Below are 17808 nucleotides of genomic sequence, written 5' to 3'. Positions count from 1 at the left end.
GCTTGGTTAAAAAAATAGGCCCAGGACCAGGCTAGGCTCAAGCTAACACGTAAAGAGTTGATGTTGGATTCTAGCCCAACTCAAACAGTATCCAGCCCATTTGATAACCTGGATTACCCAAATTCTCTATTAATCAGTTCATATTTGAAGCATTATTATAATTAAAAAGGTACCAACTAAGAAGTATGCTAATGTATAAGAAAACACGAAAGTGTCTTGACAGAGAGATTGGGTGCAATTTTGTTAAATGATTAGAGAAAGAGGAAGAATGAACAATATCTGACTGCAAGTTTCAAAAAAACCATTACAAGTCTGTGTTTAAAAAAATAAATAGCCCCTGCCATGAGAAATTAAAAAAAAAGCTAACCTTGATTTTTTTTTTAAAGATAGATGAAGCTAAGGATTGGATTATGATTTTTACAGAATAAATTACAAAATGAAAAAGCCATTTGCGCATGACAACATGTGTAAACCATATACTTAAATCAGCAACAGGTTGCACATCCATATACATACATACAAACATAATTTATATATATAAAAACTTACAAGAATCCTGATCTGATTTTCCATATCCAAATCTAGGACAGCATTATCATCGAATTTGAATTAAAGATCACAATCAACTGGTTTGGAATTTCAGATACCAGTTGCAACCTTAAAGATATTGCATGACAGAGATCCAATAGTTGAAGAAATACCACAATCTAACTTAAACTTCCAGAATATGATGTTAATATTATACTGTAAGAACCAATCTGCATAAGCTTCATAAGCAAACACTTCTAATTTATTACATAATGATGTGCTCTCAGGCAATATCTGCCAAAAACAGGAATTATTTGCATCCCTACCAAGCATGCAGTCATCATCTTTGTATAACTACCCCATATGAAAGTTTGAATTTACCATGATGAATTATAATATGGAGAATAAAGAAACAACTACCATTATGAACTGCAGTAGAGAAAAGAAAGCACATACAGGCAGTGTGGTTTGCCCAGCCTCATCCATTATGCAGATGTCAAACTTCTTATTTGCTAGCAATGGATGATTTATTCCCAAACAAGTCACTCCAACAACTTGGACATGTTCCATCCTTTGCTTAATGTCATCTACAGACCGTGTGCCTATTTCTGTCAAAAGGAAAACCATCACACATACAGATCATGGACAATAAGAACAAACAGGAGTTCAGGACATGTGCATGATATAATTATGAAAAACTTAAAACAACCCACCAGAAAAGCAATGATCACGAATATCATTATGCACAGCCTCATGCCTTCCTATTCGTATGAAATCTATTTCCTACATAAGTTAAAGCTTTGTGAGAATAAAGATTCCATTCGAGAGAAGCCTCTCCAAAGCTAACCAGCATCTTGAGAAAACAACTGTAGCAACAAGAATAACAATAATAAGCAGTGATTCTTCTAGAGTGCAAATTAAATCAATACACAGTTTGCTAGTGCGACAGAGCTCGACAAAACCAAATTTTTAGCATCATCCTTTAACACTAGAATGACTTTTAACGGTTTATTTGCACAACCAGCACATCTCTCACATGCATTGACAAAGTGAAATACAACTTTCCACATGGTTGCAAAGAACTGGAAATTAGAAACAGAGAAATTTGTTTGACCTACAGCCCAGAATTTTAGAGAAATAAGTCATAAATCTATTTTCAGATGCATTGAAAATATTGGAACTTCAGAATATATGACCTCCCTGATCTCACTTACTTCTCACTTCCTCCAATTCGACTCCCATGATACCAAAAATGATCTTGTCAAGCATCTCTAGGCTTTCAGTTTCACATCTGGACCCACCAAAATGTGATAGACTGTGATTGGTTGCATTTCATAAAAATTAACCTTTAGTACCCAAAAAAAACTCCATGATTCAAACTTGACATTTAATGTTATTAATATCTAATTAACAAATAATTTATAAAAAAAAAAATTAAGAACCACTACATCAATTCGTCAATAAAACAAAGATATAAAGCAGTAATGTTGGCCCTTGATGTTCGCCACCAGAATTGGGAACTCATGCATCTCATAATAGCTACTTCCTAATCATACCACTGCTCCTTTATATATGGCATTAATGATCTTGATATGCCTATTTTGTAACTTTCTTCATAACACCCTCCAAATCAACTGTGGTACAGACATGGTTCACAGCAGCAGTTGCAGTACCCGTACCAGTACATGCTAGTATGGTGTCAGTACCCAGCAGTTCTTGATACCGACACTCTATATGCCTACCGTACCATATATCAGTGTGCTACTGGTATGCCCAGCAAGGCCAGTACAATCCTGTATGGTACAGCACCTTTTTCGAAGGCCAGTGGGAAACATGTAGATCACAAAATTTGATTACTTCATACTATCAGTTGCTGGCGCAAAAATAAATTTCCATATTTTAATTCATAAACCATACTTATTCTCATATACTGCTACTTTTCTTAGAATTATGTATTTGCATCCTCTCATCCTCAAACAAGAAGTAATAATGTAGCCAATCATTGATAGCAAATAGATGTTTAACTCCACAACTTGAAAATGACTTTGTTAAAAGCCAATACCATGACTTTCCATCATATAACTGTATTCGCAAGCTAATAACTCTCTCTCTCTCTCTCTAATTCCTCATGAAAATTCAAAATTCTACTTCAACAAGACCAATATTTTTCCCCAGTCTTGTACTATTTGAAGGAAATCTTTTTTCTCCTTTTTTTTAAGGGGCTGATCAAGCCTTAGCAGGGTGCCATAACCAAATGTCCAGCATTTTTTATCATGGTCCTATTGAAGAATAGCATATCTTCTTGATAAGACACCACTACAATTTCCATGCCTTACTATGATGAGGTGGTGTTTTGCAGAATCTGGAAGTTTATACAAACCCTTGCCATTAAGCATCATTATGAGGCTACGACATGATAAATAGCTTATGAGGATCAATGGAATTAGCTAATATCCAATGTCTCTGTCTTTCATAATTCAAGCCTCTTATTTACAACTATTGTCAACCAAATGGCATTTATCCATATTTTCATCTAAAGAAAAAACACCTTCAACAATTCCACATGTCACTATGCAAGAAAAAAACTTCATATCTTTCCTATCATGTATAGAAAGGGGCTCTAAGATGTATTTAGCTACTACATTTACTTGATGTAACCAACATACTGACAAAATGTAAGTTACTGTAATTTCTCTCATTATGCATTCACAATGTAATAGATTGCATAAGCCTCTTAGACATAAGATGTATAACAAAAATACTCAATGATTTGACAGGAAAAGGAGTGAAGTGTGTGAGTTTGATCCTTAAGATCCAAATAAAAATATTATGTCGAGATTAAAATTGGGTTAAAAATCATTTGTTCCTTTCCGTTCATGTTCGCATTTGTCATCTTGATGTATCACTAACCAAATTTTGCCATATGGAATGGGGTAACAATCAGGGTCAGTAATGAAAGGTATCAATTCTGGTATAATATAGCACACACTTGAGCACGAAGTTACAGCCAGCAAGGCCAGGCTTAGTGTCTCTCTAAGTCAAATTTAGTCCAGCAGCCTCTAGACCAATGTAACAAGCTAACATGATCTCCCTAACTAGTTACCTAATCATTTCTAAACTTGAATCTTAAAATAAAATGCATAATAGGATCATCACTATTATTGTGAAGAAAAAATTATTCAATAACTACAAATAATTATTTTAGTCTAGGACTAGTTTAAAGCAGCACCCAGCTGGATTGGACTCTTGATGTTTTGGTACGGTCAAACAATGGACCACAAGCCTAGCCAATAGACCAATTTAAAAGTATATGAACATATTACTGCATAAAATGGCAAAAAGGATACCACTGAATACCCTCATGGAGTGCAGTTGTGTGATATTCTACGACTATTGTGCTGAACAATTTCCGCAAAGAAACTCCTTGGGTCATACGAAAGATTGGTAAAGAGATTTTGATTTGATGATAACCCGACCATCTCATGTCCTTGAAGAAGAGTTAGAAACAAGATCTGAGTCTGAAGCAGTAAACAAACAGGAAAACTTGTTATCACCAACTTCAATTTTTTGAGAAACGGTTTGAGGAGAATGACCCAAATAAGAAAAATCTTATAGTTGGGCTTTCAATAGTCAATTCTTCCTTGCAATCGTTGTCTAACAGATTTCTAAGATTTTGACAAGGCAAAGTTTGAGCTTCAATAGCTTGCCAGGTTGTTAGTTTCAGAAAGTTAGTGCAGCATTTCATGTCAAAGATGACAGGTCAACATATTCAGTAATGCCTGACACTAAGAGATTCAACAGCAGATCAAGGTGCCTAGAATGGTTACCCATATTTGGTGGTGACCATGTCTATATTCAGCATACTGTAACCAGTAACCACTGATGATTCAAGTAAAGAATACTCGTTTGATGGCAACACGGACATCGAGGGGGGCTAGGGGGGAAGAGGATTAGATGAATTCCCCGAAGTTCCAAGGTTTAAATCAATAATCATAGAACTCGCCATGCAGCGACACACATTGTATGATGGGCAATCTGGAAGATTTCTTCCAGCGCTGATAAACCACTATTACAAGTGCATTGCCAATCAAGTTTTGGTCTAACTGTATTCTTCAGCATGGAACTTATCCAGCTACAACATGAATAGCAATATTTGTTATTGAGAGAAAAATGAACAAAACTTCTAGGTCAAAACATGATATATATCACAGTGAATAGCTGGAGTAGCAAAGACCTGAGCTTTTAATTTAATAAGCAAATTATCAATGGCTGAATTTGTATATGATGTGAGTAAAATGGAAGCTCCTCTCATCAGTAATGCCTTTACAGCATGCACCATTGTGGATGTTTTTCCTGTTCCAGGCATTCCTAGAATAAGAGCATAATCCTTCGCAGTAAGAATCTGAAAAACACAAGACGTAATGAGATGCATTAAGTACATAAAGTTGCTAACTTATAGCCTAATGCCTAAAGGATTAATTAGTAATGAAGTATCCAGTGATTTATCAAAATGATGAAAAAAATTTACTTTGTGAATGGATCTTCTCTGATCATCATTCAAATGCTTTTCTTGACGAACATATGATAGTGCTGGATCTTGACTATATATTCCTCCACTTTCAAACCTAGGTGCCTGTAAGAAAGGAACAGAAAGTAGAGGCAATGGTAACATGCACAAGTGAAATATGAAACGGGAATGCAAAAGCAAACTTGTGCTCACCTCAAGGTCAACAATCATCTTCCTCAGATGCAAACTTTGTGAGTCTTGAGAAAACAATTGTATGAGGTTGAATCTTCGAAGTATGCACAGAAACATGAAAGGAAGTATGGGAGTTTTGCATTTAAAGTTCCATCACAAATGCATGGCTGAAGTGATGATTGGAGATGACAGCAAAGAAGGACATGATCATGCAAACTACCTCATGATTGTGTACGAGGAAGCAACTTCATCCTTGTCAAGTCGCCAAACTTCATGAATGAGATCTTCTGTCTCTGATGCAGAATCGCTTCCTGGAAGCCGTAGACGCCGGGGAAAAGAGACCTTGAATAATGATATAGATAGGTTAAGTTAAGGAAGACAGAAAGATAATAAAGATGAAACTCTATTTTGTCTCTTCTATATAACATATCTACTGTTTGTTAATGTTAACAGAGACATGAATATGAAACAGCAAGGTCACACAAACAAGAGTTACTTACTGATATATGAAACTGACTAATGTCACATATAACTCCCTTTGCAACTGCAATGCGCCCGGATTCCGTGCTGAGTATCTAACACGATATTGCAACATATGCAGGAAGAAAATAAGCCTAAGTAAATTGATGAAGCGCTGAAACTTTCATAGTATACTAATTCAAATAGACAAAAAGAAAATGGGGAAAAAATCATGTAAAGCAACAACTATAATCATGTGATTGAACAAGAGATGACAAAGCATGTTATAACTTGCTTTATAGTTGAAAGCACTATATATGGTAAAAGATCGTAGCTTAAATCAAAAGGCATTTTTAGACCGAGAACTCTCATGGTTAAGAGAAGACAAAAGTGGCACAATCTTTCTCCAAAACAACGAAGACACCCAATCATCTACTGGAGACTAGGAATCCTAATCCTTTTCTTCTATTAACATTTCCTTGTTCCATCAACCATATATGCATGTAACCGTACTATTTACTGAAATGTCACATATGGTTATGGTCAAATTTAGAACCTAAATTGATCGATGCAAGTGGCTTTTGTGATTTTGGATTTATTTTGGTTCTTACATCCTCCCCCCACCCCAACATCTAAACAACTAACAAAGTTGACAACTTCCAAGACTCTTCTATCATACACTTCCAACGAGCATTTGAGAATAAAGTCTCAGGTAAGACTTTCACTCAGCATAGATACAAACTGGGGTACAAGGGTATAAAAAAGGTTCTGTCCTTTAACCTTAAAATCATCACTCTTGGATCTTTCCTTCATTCCTCATTCTCCAGTCTAAAACATGACCAGATCCTGATTGTCTTTGAATAACTTACTGGGTATAGTATAGCAGCAGGGTTTTGTTTCAATAGCAAATTTCGCTGAACTCTTACAAGTCATATAGGTCCAGAGTATCCCTCATTTATCTAAGTGAAACACAGCATAAAATGAGGATTTTAAGGAAAAGATGTCATATAGATGTTTAGCAAAACTTGGGAATTGGGAGGGCAGTTATTAGAGAAAGCATAAAGATTGCTTCTGAAGATTTCAAATATAACAGTTGCCAAATGAACACCAGAATATATGCAGTCCGACAGGTGATAAAAAAGGGCAGCCTAGACCACAAGGCTCCAACCATTGCAAGGTCTGGGAGGGTCAGATATATGCAGTCTTACCCCGGCACATGGAGAGGTTGTTTCCATATTTCGAACCCGTGACCTCCAGGTCATAATGGACTAAACTTACCATTGCACCAAGGCTAACCCTCTGGATTCCCTCAGATTATTGATGTGTCTGGAAAAGAAAAGGCCAATGGAATAGATAGAAACAATTATGATTGATCTGAGGGTGGTAGTAGTGAAGATCAAGAAATGAAAAGATAGGACCCAAATAAGAAATGGTGATAAAGTCAAACCCAAAGAGATGGGATAAGGCTATTTCATTACAGTTATACAACCCAATTCTACAATGTTGACCAGCAATATTTCTCAGCTTTTAATAATTATTTCCAAAATTTCAAGTTCACAAGTTGGTCAATATCATTTGTCTACAACATGACATACACAAACAATCAAATTAGTTTTATTGGATTAGATATATGATGAAAACTCTTTTAGCATGCATAAGTAATGTCATGAGGGAAACTTAATCATGGAAGATTTTTGTAATAATCAAAGCAAATATATATTGTGAACATATGTCACAGGATCATGTGAATAAAAGATCGACCGGCTCCTAGCCTCCTAGATGAATTTCAGGTCAGCAAGCAAACTGCAAACAATGCAATTATCATTTGTGAGTTATGTAATTTGTCATGAATAATAAGTCCCTAAATAGCATGGAACATTATTATGCAGAACTCAGTAATGATTTAGTAGTTCAAATGTTAAAGGAACGTTCAACAGTTAGCATCTATGCATTGCTTTCCTAGTAGAGAAAAAATTTGAACAAAATGAACTGTAAGAGCAATACCACATAGTCCCCGCATCTAAGGCTACAGTCCAGTTTGCTTGGTCCTGGTTCAGGTGGATCCATTTTCTGGTTGCTATGTGTTCCATGAGGCAACTTTTGATGCACAAATTGATATATGTATCTGCCATTTTTAAAAGACCCATTTACTGAGAATCCATTCATAACATCAAGAACAATAGAAGAAATGCTGTTGGTGCTCTTGTCTCCCCTAAGACTACGTTGGCGCAATATTTCTGTCCTAGTGACCTGTAATTTGAAAGCACAACTAGAACTCAGGCCAATATAAATTGACTGCATTCACTATTATGGTCACGAGAGGAGAAACAAAATAAGTAAACCTGAGATGCTTTAGCTTCCAGGTCAATCAATCGGCCCCAATGTTTGAGAAAATCACTTTGAGCAACAGTTAGATGATTAACAAGGCTATCAAATACATCACCAAGTCCACTGCCCTCAATGCTTCCCCCATAAGCCTGTGGCCTCAAAGCACAGTCCATATGACAACATCCTCAAGTTAGAATTTCTGGTTGAAAAGCTGAAAATACAGATTAAATGAAGTCACAGGAAAAAGCAGAAATATGCGACATAGAATTGCTCCCTGATAAAATCAATCATAGCTTCTGAAAATGAAAATACATGTCATTGGTCATGATCTACAATGCCCTGAAACTGAAAAAGATTTGTTTTGAAGGACTCCTACCTAACTATCAAGTGGAAATAGAATGAAAGGTAGCAAATTAACAATACAACTAATGAGCAAAACTATATTGTGGACTGTATAGTTTGAAAATCCAAGTCATTGGTCTTGAACACATACAAACTGAAATTCATCAGAGTTGGATTCTTCTACACTATAACTCAAATCAAAACATGGTATCATAACTTTAAAACTGCCCATTCTGTATCTACTATGAAAATGTATGCTGGTCAATATAGATATTGTGGATCATGATCAACGGCATGGATTTTTTGTTTTAAGAGGGCCATCATTTATTTTCAGTAGGAAGCCTCTGAGGACAAATATTCACACAAAAAAAAAAATCCTAGCTTTACCTTGTGTATATCTATATGTTTACATATTTATAAATCTATAGATATTTAAATATATTTATGTGAGTGGGACTACACATTGGTCTCTCAAGATAAATGATAGGTGCTCCAAGCTAGAGATGTACACTATCAATCATGATGTACTCCACTGAAAAGGTCAAAAAACCAAAGATTACATGTCTTGGTGCTTTGCAACTTATACATCAAGTAGGTGCAAAAATGAATGATTTTAATGATATGAAACCATATCTTTTCCATTTCATGCATCAAAATTATTGATTTCAGTCTATAGATGTTTTGGTGCATGCACATCATGATCAATAAAATAATTTCTTGATTTAAATGCCCCATCCTGTATTTTAGCAACTTAGCACAATGAGCATCATCAATTTTTGCATCCGCATGGTGTAACGGTGAAAGATTTCCAAAATATAAATTTTATTTATCTCTAGAGGTTTATACATATTTAGATCATAATAAGCGGTGTAAATCTTTGATTTGGATACCCCAACATTTATTTCGGAAGTTAAATCTTTTACCAAAGACTTAACACTGGCAGTCACCTAGATAAGATGAAAATCATGCACACATAGAGTATTGTCGCAAAAGATTATCTTGAAATCAAAAAAACTTAATTCAAGGACAAAATGGTCTATTCATAATTCTAATTTTATATCAAGGGCAAATTTTAAGACCCATACAGCAGGAAACAATTCATGAGCATGCATGCTAAAGATCAATGTGGCAAGGTGAGGATGCCAGTTGAATGTGAAGGTTTATAATATGAAGATGATAAAGTATAAGATAACTAAATGAGATGACCTGGTCATGTATAAAAAGCTAAAATCGTTACACTAAGAAAAAGGAACTAATTTTAATCAATGCAGTGGTGAAAAAGAGTTCATGAGGTTAAGATTCACAGTACTTTAAAAACACAAGAAGTTAAGATTCATAGAACCCATCCCCATCAAAAAAATACATTTATTGGTTATGGTTATTAAAACACATGACAGTAACTACAACAAACATGCACTCATATTTTATCTCATATGAGAGAATGCATAATAACATTTTAAACATGATAGTGTAGGTTTATATGGTAGTTTAATAATTAATAAGGTCATCCTTCAACATATATTATATAATAGATTACCTAAAAGGAAGCTGAGCAGCAATAAATTACTTCTATTATTACAATAATCATGAAATAGCCTCTAAGCTCTTAAAATCATTAGTAAGAAATCTGAAAATTATTTAAAAAATTAAAAGTAAAAACTCGCTCCCATGAGATCAAGCAAAAGGTTCAAAAAAAGGGAAGAACTAAAATTAATCAATAGAGATTCATGAAAGAAACAATAACAACCTTCACAAAGCTGGCCTTGCCTTAGTTTCAAGTATGTATATATAGAGACATTCATCTCTTCAATGTAGATCAAGGGATTTATATCGCAGCCTAAATTCATGTAATCACCTTTTTCTTCTGAAAACCAAGATTTTAAATCCCATGGGACAGGATTGTCCCAGTTTTCTCATGGAACAGGACGCACCGCTATCCCGCCCCGTCCCGACACTTGAGATAGGGGATGTCCCAAGACGTACGGATTGAGATGTTGGACGATGATGAGACGGTCCTGCCTCGATAAATAGGATGGGACTCCATCTTAGTGTCCTAAGGGACGTCCTGGTAGAACTTGAATTCTTACGAAAAATATTTCGGCTAAGACTAACAGCTGGTAGCTCAGCTGGTTGGCACCTACCTCTCCAAGTGAGAGATCTCAAATTCAAACTTGAGCGGTGGTTAGTCGTGAATAACCATCATATTCTCAAAAAGGAAATATTTAGGTTTAGAATTGGCATGTTTTACTGAAGGCAAGAAAGCACATTCATGGCTGCAAAAAATTTAATAGAGGGGTTATGGTATGGCTTTTTAAATTTCCGCAACCACATGTATACACTGACATAACATTTACTATTATAACTTTATACGATACCGGCAATTCTTGAACTTACTATACATAAACTTTGATGAATTCTCACTCTCTAAGACCAAGAATAGTTCTAGCTCATGTTAATTTAATATTACCAGTAATATTGTAGGCATATTTGAAACATTAGGATGTGCAATTTAGGTTGAACATCCTAGAAGCCATTCAAGTATTGCAAAATGAAAGTCCCTTAAAGATTATATCAGAAATAATAAATAAAAAGGGAAAGCAAAAAAATATATTAAAAAAAGATCCCTAAAATTGAGTTGAAAAAGTTTAGGAAGATGTCAGCTTCAATTTTAATATGTAATTAGCATTATATTTTTAAGAAATTCCAACAATTTTAAACCTTTATATTCAATATTCAGCTGCATTGATTCAATGCCTCAGTGGTGATGTAAAGATCAATTAGCAAAAGTGCATCCATTAACTAAATTAGTTTAATAATATAACTTGTCAAATGTTATCATGGAAATAGTATGTGTGGAGGGACACATCAAATATCTTTTTGTAATCTCATAGAAGTAAATGCCAATAGTAGATATAACTATCTAGTCTTATGCCCCATGATAAAAGTCATAGCCATAAGTGTGCTGTACAAGGGCAGATATAAGAATATGAAAGGGAAAAGGATAAAAAGACTAGAAGAAAATCATATAACAGAGCAGACATTATAAAGGAAGCTATCTTCGTTTCTGGGAAGCAGATAGTACCCTATCAATGAGCATAAGGCTGTATCTAAAACAATTTGTTTCCCATGTTCCTTGAGAGCTGAGAAGCCCTTCATCTAGAAAAGATTGTGACCAAGTTCTGATTATTCAGAAGTAGAATAAAGTTCCCAACACTAAGATCTCAATTCCAATTAACTTAATACTTCACAAGACTATGTAAGGCTGACTGATTTACCTTGTGATACAGTGTACAGATATTGAGGTGACGACAACTTTTGCATATTGCTGGATTCTGCAATATTGCTAAACAGAAATTAAGTGAAACTTCTGTAAATCAGTTCCATATATCTAGGGTGGAGAGAATTTTTTTGATATTTATACCCGTAGCATAGGAGGAAGATTTTGTGTAGTTGATGCCTTCAAAATATCAGTTGCGAGCTCATTTCGGCGCATAATTATCCCAACCAAGTCAGACTGTCGAGTTTTAATACCCTTCAAGAAAAACACAAGTCAGGTCGGTCTTCCCGCATGCATATCATAAAAAGAACATGGCTGGCTGCTGGCCTTACCCGTGTCTGATCTGTATGAAGGTAATACAGAAGACCAGAATCAACATCTTTCTTCAAGTATCTGAAGAGAAGAGTAATAATTCCATTTCAAACATCAGTCCAACAGAACACCAATAGAATATCGGTTAAAGAAGGCCATGTCAGATCAAATATGTCAAGTACAAAATACCTCTCAGACATTAGAAGAGTATACAGTATGACTTGGGCACTATGTTCCATAGCGGACTGCACAAGCAGATGCGTTTGTGGCAAAGAAGAATGTCAGACAAAAACGAGTTGTAAGCTTATTTAAATTGTAAGACAGAATCAAGGTTTAAACTATCGACTGTTACAACATTATAAAAGTTTTGGAGGAGATCCATTATATATACACGCACGCATTAATAACGGGAATTTAAGAAGTGGCTATTACTGGACTGTTATTCCGTTATAATTGCCGTTGTATGACAAGAATAGTAGCAATATTATAATTACCTGACTGTTATTCAACATTTATACTGCTTACCTAAATAAAATATTTTTGAAAAGATTTTATTTTTTTTGGAAAAATAATTTGTTATTTGGTAAACTGTTATTTTTCTGTCACTGACCATCATTTTCTGTTGTAACAGTGAAAAACAGAAATTATAATGCCAAATAAAGGCCACTAAATTGTTAGTTGTTTTCTTCCCCCAAAAAAAAAAACACTCTAGGGCATGGAATGCCGTACCGGCCCGTACCGGCCGGTACGGGCCGGTACGTACCGGTCCGGCCGTGGACCGGTACCGGAACGGATAAAAAACCGGTATTTCCCGGTTTTTTATCCGAACCGGCCGGTACGGGCCCGTACCGGCCGGTACCGGTACGATTTTTTTTTTTTAGAACCACAGCGCCGCGCGCTGTGGTTTTTGAAACCACCGCGTACCGGCCGGTACGGGACCGGTACCAGCCGGTACGTACCGGACTGGACCGGTACCGTACCGGTCCGGCCGGCCACCGGTACGCCGACCGGTACCGGTACGGCGGACCTTATTATGTAAAACAAACAGAAATAACAGAAATTGTAGAAGCTATAATGGCCAATATCAGTTTTAGCAAGATACTGCTATTACAGGATTATAGTGTCATTGATTCCTTTGAAAGGGCCTATGCATGTTTAACCAACTATATATTGATGGAGCAGTATAAAACAAACAGCTATTAGAATTTCATACTATCATATAACATGGATAAAAATATAAAAATCTAGATCTGCATAAAAGGCACAATGGCACCAAGTTAAAGAGAAGCAAAGAAAGAAGGTATGGTTTGCCAATTGTACCACAAGGAAAAAAAACAAGAGGAATCTGCCTCGCTAAATAAGCAAACTTTTGTAACTCAATAAAAATCTAAACCAGAGGGATGGCTTCAACTTTCAGAAATAGGAATGCTTCATAGATACAGTTATCTTGGTCAACATCAAATACAGGCACAGAGTGTCAAATATTGGCACATGAATATGCCTCTTTGTGAGTTTGCGGAGATAACATATTCATCAAAACATCCGAAAAGTTCTATGTCGATGAACTCTGTAAAACTCAAACATTATTTTGGACAACAGAGGACATAGAACGGTGTAAAACTCAAACAGCACACAATATACACATATTGTCGAGCACAAGTACAAGTGAAAACAGAGACCATTCACAACAGCAAGATTTAGAAGTCACCTCATATATCCTTCTACTAATTTCATTGTTAATGACATGTTACTGTTACCTGACCACTAGTTCCTTTTCCAGACTTAAATTCCATAGGCATAATTGTCTGATGTGAACTACCACTGCTTGAACTAATATTTACACGAACTGAAGCATCAATTATTCCTTTCAATCCGTATCTTGGAGCCCATGCCATCTCCTCAATATCCATAACCTGAAATTCTTGTAAGAGCAAATATTTAAAATCAAAAATATGTAAAAGAATTGGAGGTTCTATGAGCTTTTTTAACTAAACTTTTGGCGTTCTGAACATCTCACATGCATTTCAAACGTGAATGGCTGAACATTGGCATGGCTGAGGCACAGCTGTGCAGATTATGGATTTTAAAATTCTGCAGATGTATTTTTATGTTTGTGTCGGACACTATTTATGAGAACTACATAGAAAATAATTAGCAGTCAAAAATGCATATGCGGAACTCAGAAGGAATGCATTTGGTTTATGAGTTTGCATGTCTGGATGTATGAACACATTAAACTTCTCTAAGCAGAACATCATGATGTATTTGGAATGAATGAGTACTTATTTTGTTTATTGTTTCATTTATAGGGATACCTAAAACAAAATCTTTTTGTTTCATAAAGCTTCTTTACATTATCCAAGCACAACAGTTGCTAGAGCTCTATTACCTTATAATGGAATAATGTTTTGTAAAATTCCATTATAATTGAAAAAACTTTAAAAAGCCTATCGAATTATAAGGTGATATAGCACTAGCTCAAGGAACAAGAACAAATGCACCATAGAGGTGCAGAGCTGAGCATGCCCACATGCACACACAACACATGCTGTTCAGTCACACACAGAACGCCACATGCACACACATGCCAGACTCTGTGCACAACAAGACTAAAACAGAAGTAATATCTAAAACACCTATTACAACCAGATGCAGTTAGTGAAAGATCAGGAACAATTATATGTATCGAATGAAAATTCTCAATCATAATGGTATAACCAGTTTTCTCTAAGTGTAGATAAAATGTAATTATAATTTATGCACACATGGACATCAACACAAGCATGCATGTGTACTGCATTCTTTCATATACAGAGGGGCACACAGACATACATGCAGGCGCGCATACGCACGCACACAGACACAAGCTTGTGTAGTTTGTGCACATACATGCGCATGCACACATATACTAATCCATATGCATGGCCACATGCTGCAAAACCCACGCTAGTAGAAGGGTATTTTTTTTCCTTCTAACTCGTCTCACAAAACTTGCTTGCATACATAACTCCCATATCGATGTACATGCCTAGCTTTCAGCAAATAAAATCACTTTAATAAAAACTGTTAACAATTATAGCCATTCATATTGTTCATAACTATCTACTTTTCAATTTAGTCTACATCAAGGATTCCAAATTATAGCAACTCTTATAGAATTAAGTAGAAATCTAAGGGCTGAGTATAGATTTGATCACAAAATGTATTAGCTTTATACAAAGTGCTTTTTCTGAAACAATTATACAGAATTCCAAATAAACCAAAGTTATATAAACAACCGATGCTGATTCAGCTATCCATGTAATAAAACATCTTTAGGAACCACAATGCATCGTGCAAAAAACCAAGCAATTCCCATGTTCACAACCTATACAAAGACATCCCATTTCAAAAGTCTCCATTAAACCAGAAGTTGTTGATCTCAATAATTTTCTAGTTAGCATTTGGGCAGGATGAACAACTTCCTTTAAGGAATATCATTGGTTTTAGTGAAACTTTAAGTAAGTGTGCACACATACATGTAGACATATTTTTGCAGACTTATGACTGAGTTAATTATTAATGCAAAACCACATCTAACTATAGGATTACACCAAATTGTGTCCACCATGTCTGCCGAGCAGCTTACCTCAGTTATGCTGACATCCTTCGGCCCATCAGAACTTCCAAAGTCAACAGATGCACTTTTGGATCCCTGACCGAATGCCGAAAAAGCAATTAGCAAATCAGACCAGAATATGTATCTTGAAATGTTCCACTTGTATCAGGGAAGCAATGAGATACAGTGCGCTAAACATGACTGGTAGAACATGATCAAGAAAATAAGTAGTGACAAATATTGTGTGACCATAAACACAATTAGAAATGAGAAAAGTCAAGCTTGCAAAATTACCCTAAGCATAAGGAGGAGCAACAGTGTGGGAAGGTAATTGCAAACAACTGACTGAAATATAATTGGAAGTTTTCATGTGCATTTTATATCATTCAAAACATTTAGGACTCTAAGAGTACTTCTCACTTAGTATATCCTACTCATTTTGAAAATCAAAAAAAAAAAAGTGGAGAAAAAATAGCAAGACATGCCTTGGTTAAGGACTTAAATTCTATAAGACCATTTCCACATTAAGTACATTTCAAGACCTTCAAAACAAGTATAAATTTGACCCTTGGACATCAAACAAGGAATTTATGATTATTTGATGTTGGACCTGTCATGCAGTCAAGGTTTGATAGGCCGAGCAGGATAATATTTAATCTGGCTCAAATTATGGGTCCACGGACGAAAATGTGACTACAAGGAAACCCTAGATGAATCATATTGTGTTATGACAATTCAGAAATTTGAGAGAAGAGGAAGTCATCGCTAGTGAAAGAGAGAAAGAAGAAGAAACGAGGTTTATGAAGGATTTAGGGGGAAATGACTAATCAAGGTGATTTCAGCTCAAGCATCTAGAATTTGGAGTTAAACTCTAGAGGGCTTCACTGATTAAGGTATGCAATATTTCACAACTTAGTCATGATATTATTTTTTAAAAAAATACAAAAAAGGGGCTTGGCCATTAGGGTTCATGAAGTAGAAATTAGATCAGTCCCTATTGCAGGTAATGCTGAATGCATTCGATTTAATGCTTGTGTTGGTCGACCAAGAGTTCGATTTTCGCCATGATTTTTTATATGTATTAGGTCAATATATAGAAATTTAAATCTGGAAAGTACCAAGATTTAATTCACTTTCTAAGAGATTATTTTACATTAATTTTGGAGCACCTGTTCTGTAGGGGAGCATACCTGAAAACTGAAATAGGGATTTTTTTTTTCCTACCTAGTCTAATTTTGAACAACTTTTTATGGATTAAATCTTCCAGATTTAACTAAAGTTAAAAATTCCATTCCTTGCCAACTTTTTCCAGCAAACTTTCTCTGCTGCCAATGTTAGCAGACTTCCAGTAATGATAGATTAGTCATTTTTATGTATACATTTAATGCCTACAGGCCTAGGACTTCTTTGGGATTGAATAGTGTTACTATTGGACCATAGGAACCCTTAGTTAGGGGTCATCATGAAGAGAGATTATGCTATAAAGTGGTCAAGCTAGTTAGTCCAGGTTAGATAAAGTAGGCAATTTTGGATGCTATTCATTGGATATAGTTTTAAATAATTCTCTAAGATTTACTTGATAGCTATTTGAGCATATTTTGAGGCTAGTAGTGGCTGGTTTATGAAAGGCGTAAGAGATTGTAACTAGACATACATGACATCCTAGTCTTTCTTGTTCTTTAAAAGAGCTTTATTTATTCCACCATTGTAAATTTATATTATGTGATTACGACAGTCAGATTTTATATATATGAAATTATATATTTATTAAATTATCAATTATTTATTTATCTTTGAGCATCTTACTTACGGACTTGGTTTGCAATCAAACTAATGCTCATAATGCACTGTTAATTAAATTTTGCAACTTTTCAAACGAATTAAAATTATTATGATTTCAAGATGATCTGATTTGGATATAAACATGTGTTTCAAATGTTTTAAGATCAGAATTATATATGACTACTGTTCTATCGAGCAAGGACGGTGTTGTTTGCAGTACCAATGCTCTGTTGTGCCTCAACCTATCAGGTGTTTGTGTGTCATATTTGGTGGAAGTCTGTTTAAAATCCGTTCCCCAACTCAGGAGACATTATATGCCCAGGGGGGTTTGTGTGCCTTAAACAATAAGGAGTCTGTTACATAGTTAGCCTGTTTATATTCTAATCTGATTCTAAGTTTTGATACGTTTAGTTTATAAATTGTGTGAACTCTCTAAGACTTAGTCTTCTTTTAAAGGATTGAAATGAACTCCCTATTACTTGG

The 17808-nt window shown here is 35.3% G+C and overlaps 1 protein-coding gene across 3 annotated transcripts in view; it reads right to left on the bottom strand.

Moving 5' to 3' along the window:
• Positions 1–17808, bottom strand: part of EMB2411 (DNA replication helicase) — a 35897-nt gene that overhangs the window by 11609 nt on the left and 6480 nt on the right. For all 3 annotated transcript variants that reach the window (XR_016395612.1, XM_039126526.3, XM_089923601.1), the window contains exons 12-26: positions 15574–15639; positions 13703–13858; positions 12135–12190; positions 11966–12026; positions 11778–11888; positions 11632–11688; positions 8029–8163; positions 7691–7936; positions 5728–5802; positions 5448–5569; positions 5249–5321; positions 5057–5161; positions 4763–4930; positions 1242–1311; positions 985–1136 (exon numbers count right to left, since the gene is read on the bottom strand). Coding sequence is in view for 2 of the 3 variants with exons in the window: in XM_039126526.3 (XP_038982454.3) it covers positions 985–1136; positions 1242–1311; positions 4763–4930; positions 5057–5161; positions 5249–5321; positions 5448–5569; positions 5728–5802; positions 7691–7936; positions 8029–8163; positions 11632–11688; positions 11778–11888; positions 11966–12026; positions 12135–12190; positions 13703–13858; positions 15574–15639 (1653 nt within the window). In the remaining variant the exon portion in view is untranslated. The remainder of the gene's footprint in view (positions 1–984; positions 1137–1241; positions 1312–4762; positions 4931–5056; positions 5162–5248; positions 5322–5447; positions 5570–5727; positions 5803–7690; positions 7937–8028; positions 8164–11631; positions 11689–11777; positions 11889–11965; positions 12027–12134; positions 12191–13702; positions 13859–15573; positions 15640–17808) is intronic.

The sequence above is a fragment of the Phoenix dactylifera genome, chromosome 6 (assembly GCF_051530095.1).
Source record: "Phoenix dactylifera cultivar Ajwa chromosome 6, Ajwa_hap1_PhDact_Kaust_v1.1, whole genome shotgun sequence".
Lineage (NCBI taxonomy): Eukaryota > Viridiplantae > Streptophyta > Magnoliopsida > Arecales > Arecaceae > Phoenix > Phoenix dactylifera.
The sequence above is the reverse complement of the archived record's forward strand: the minus strand, read 5'-3'. Positions and strand labels throughout refer to the sequence as shown.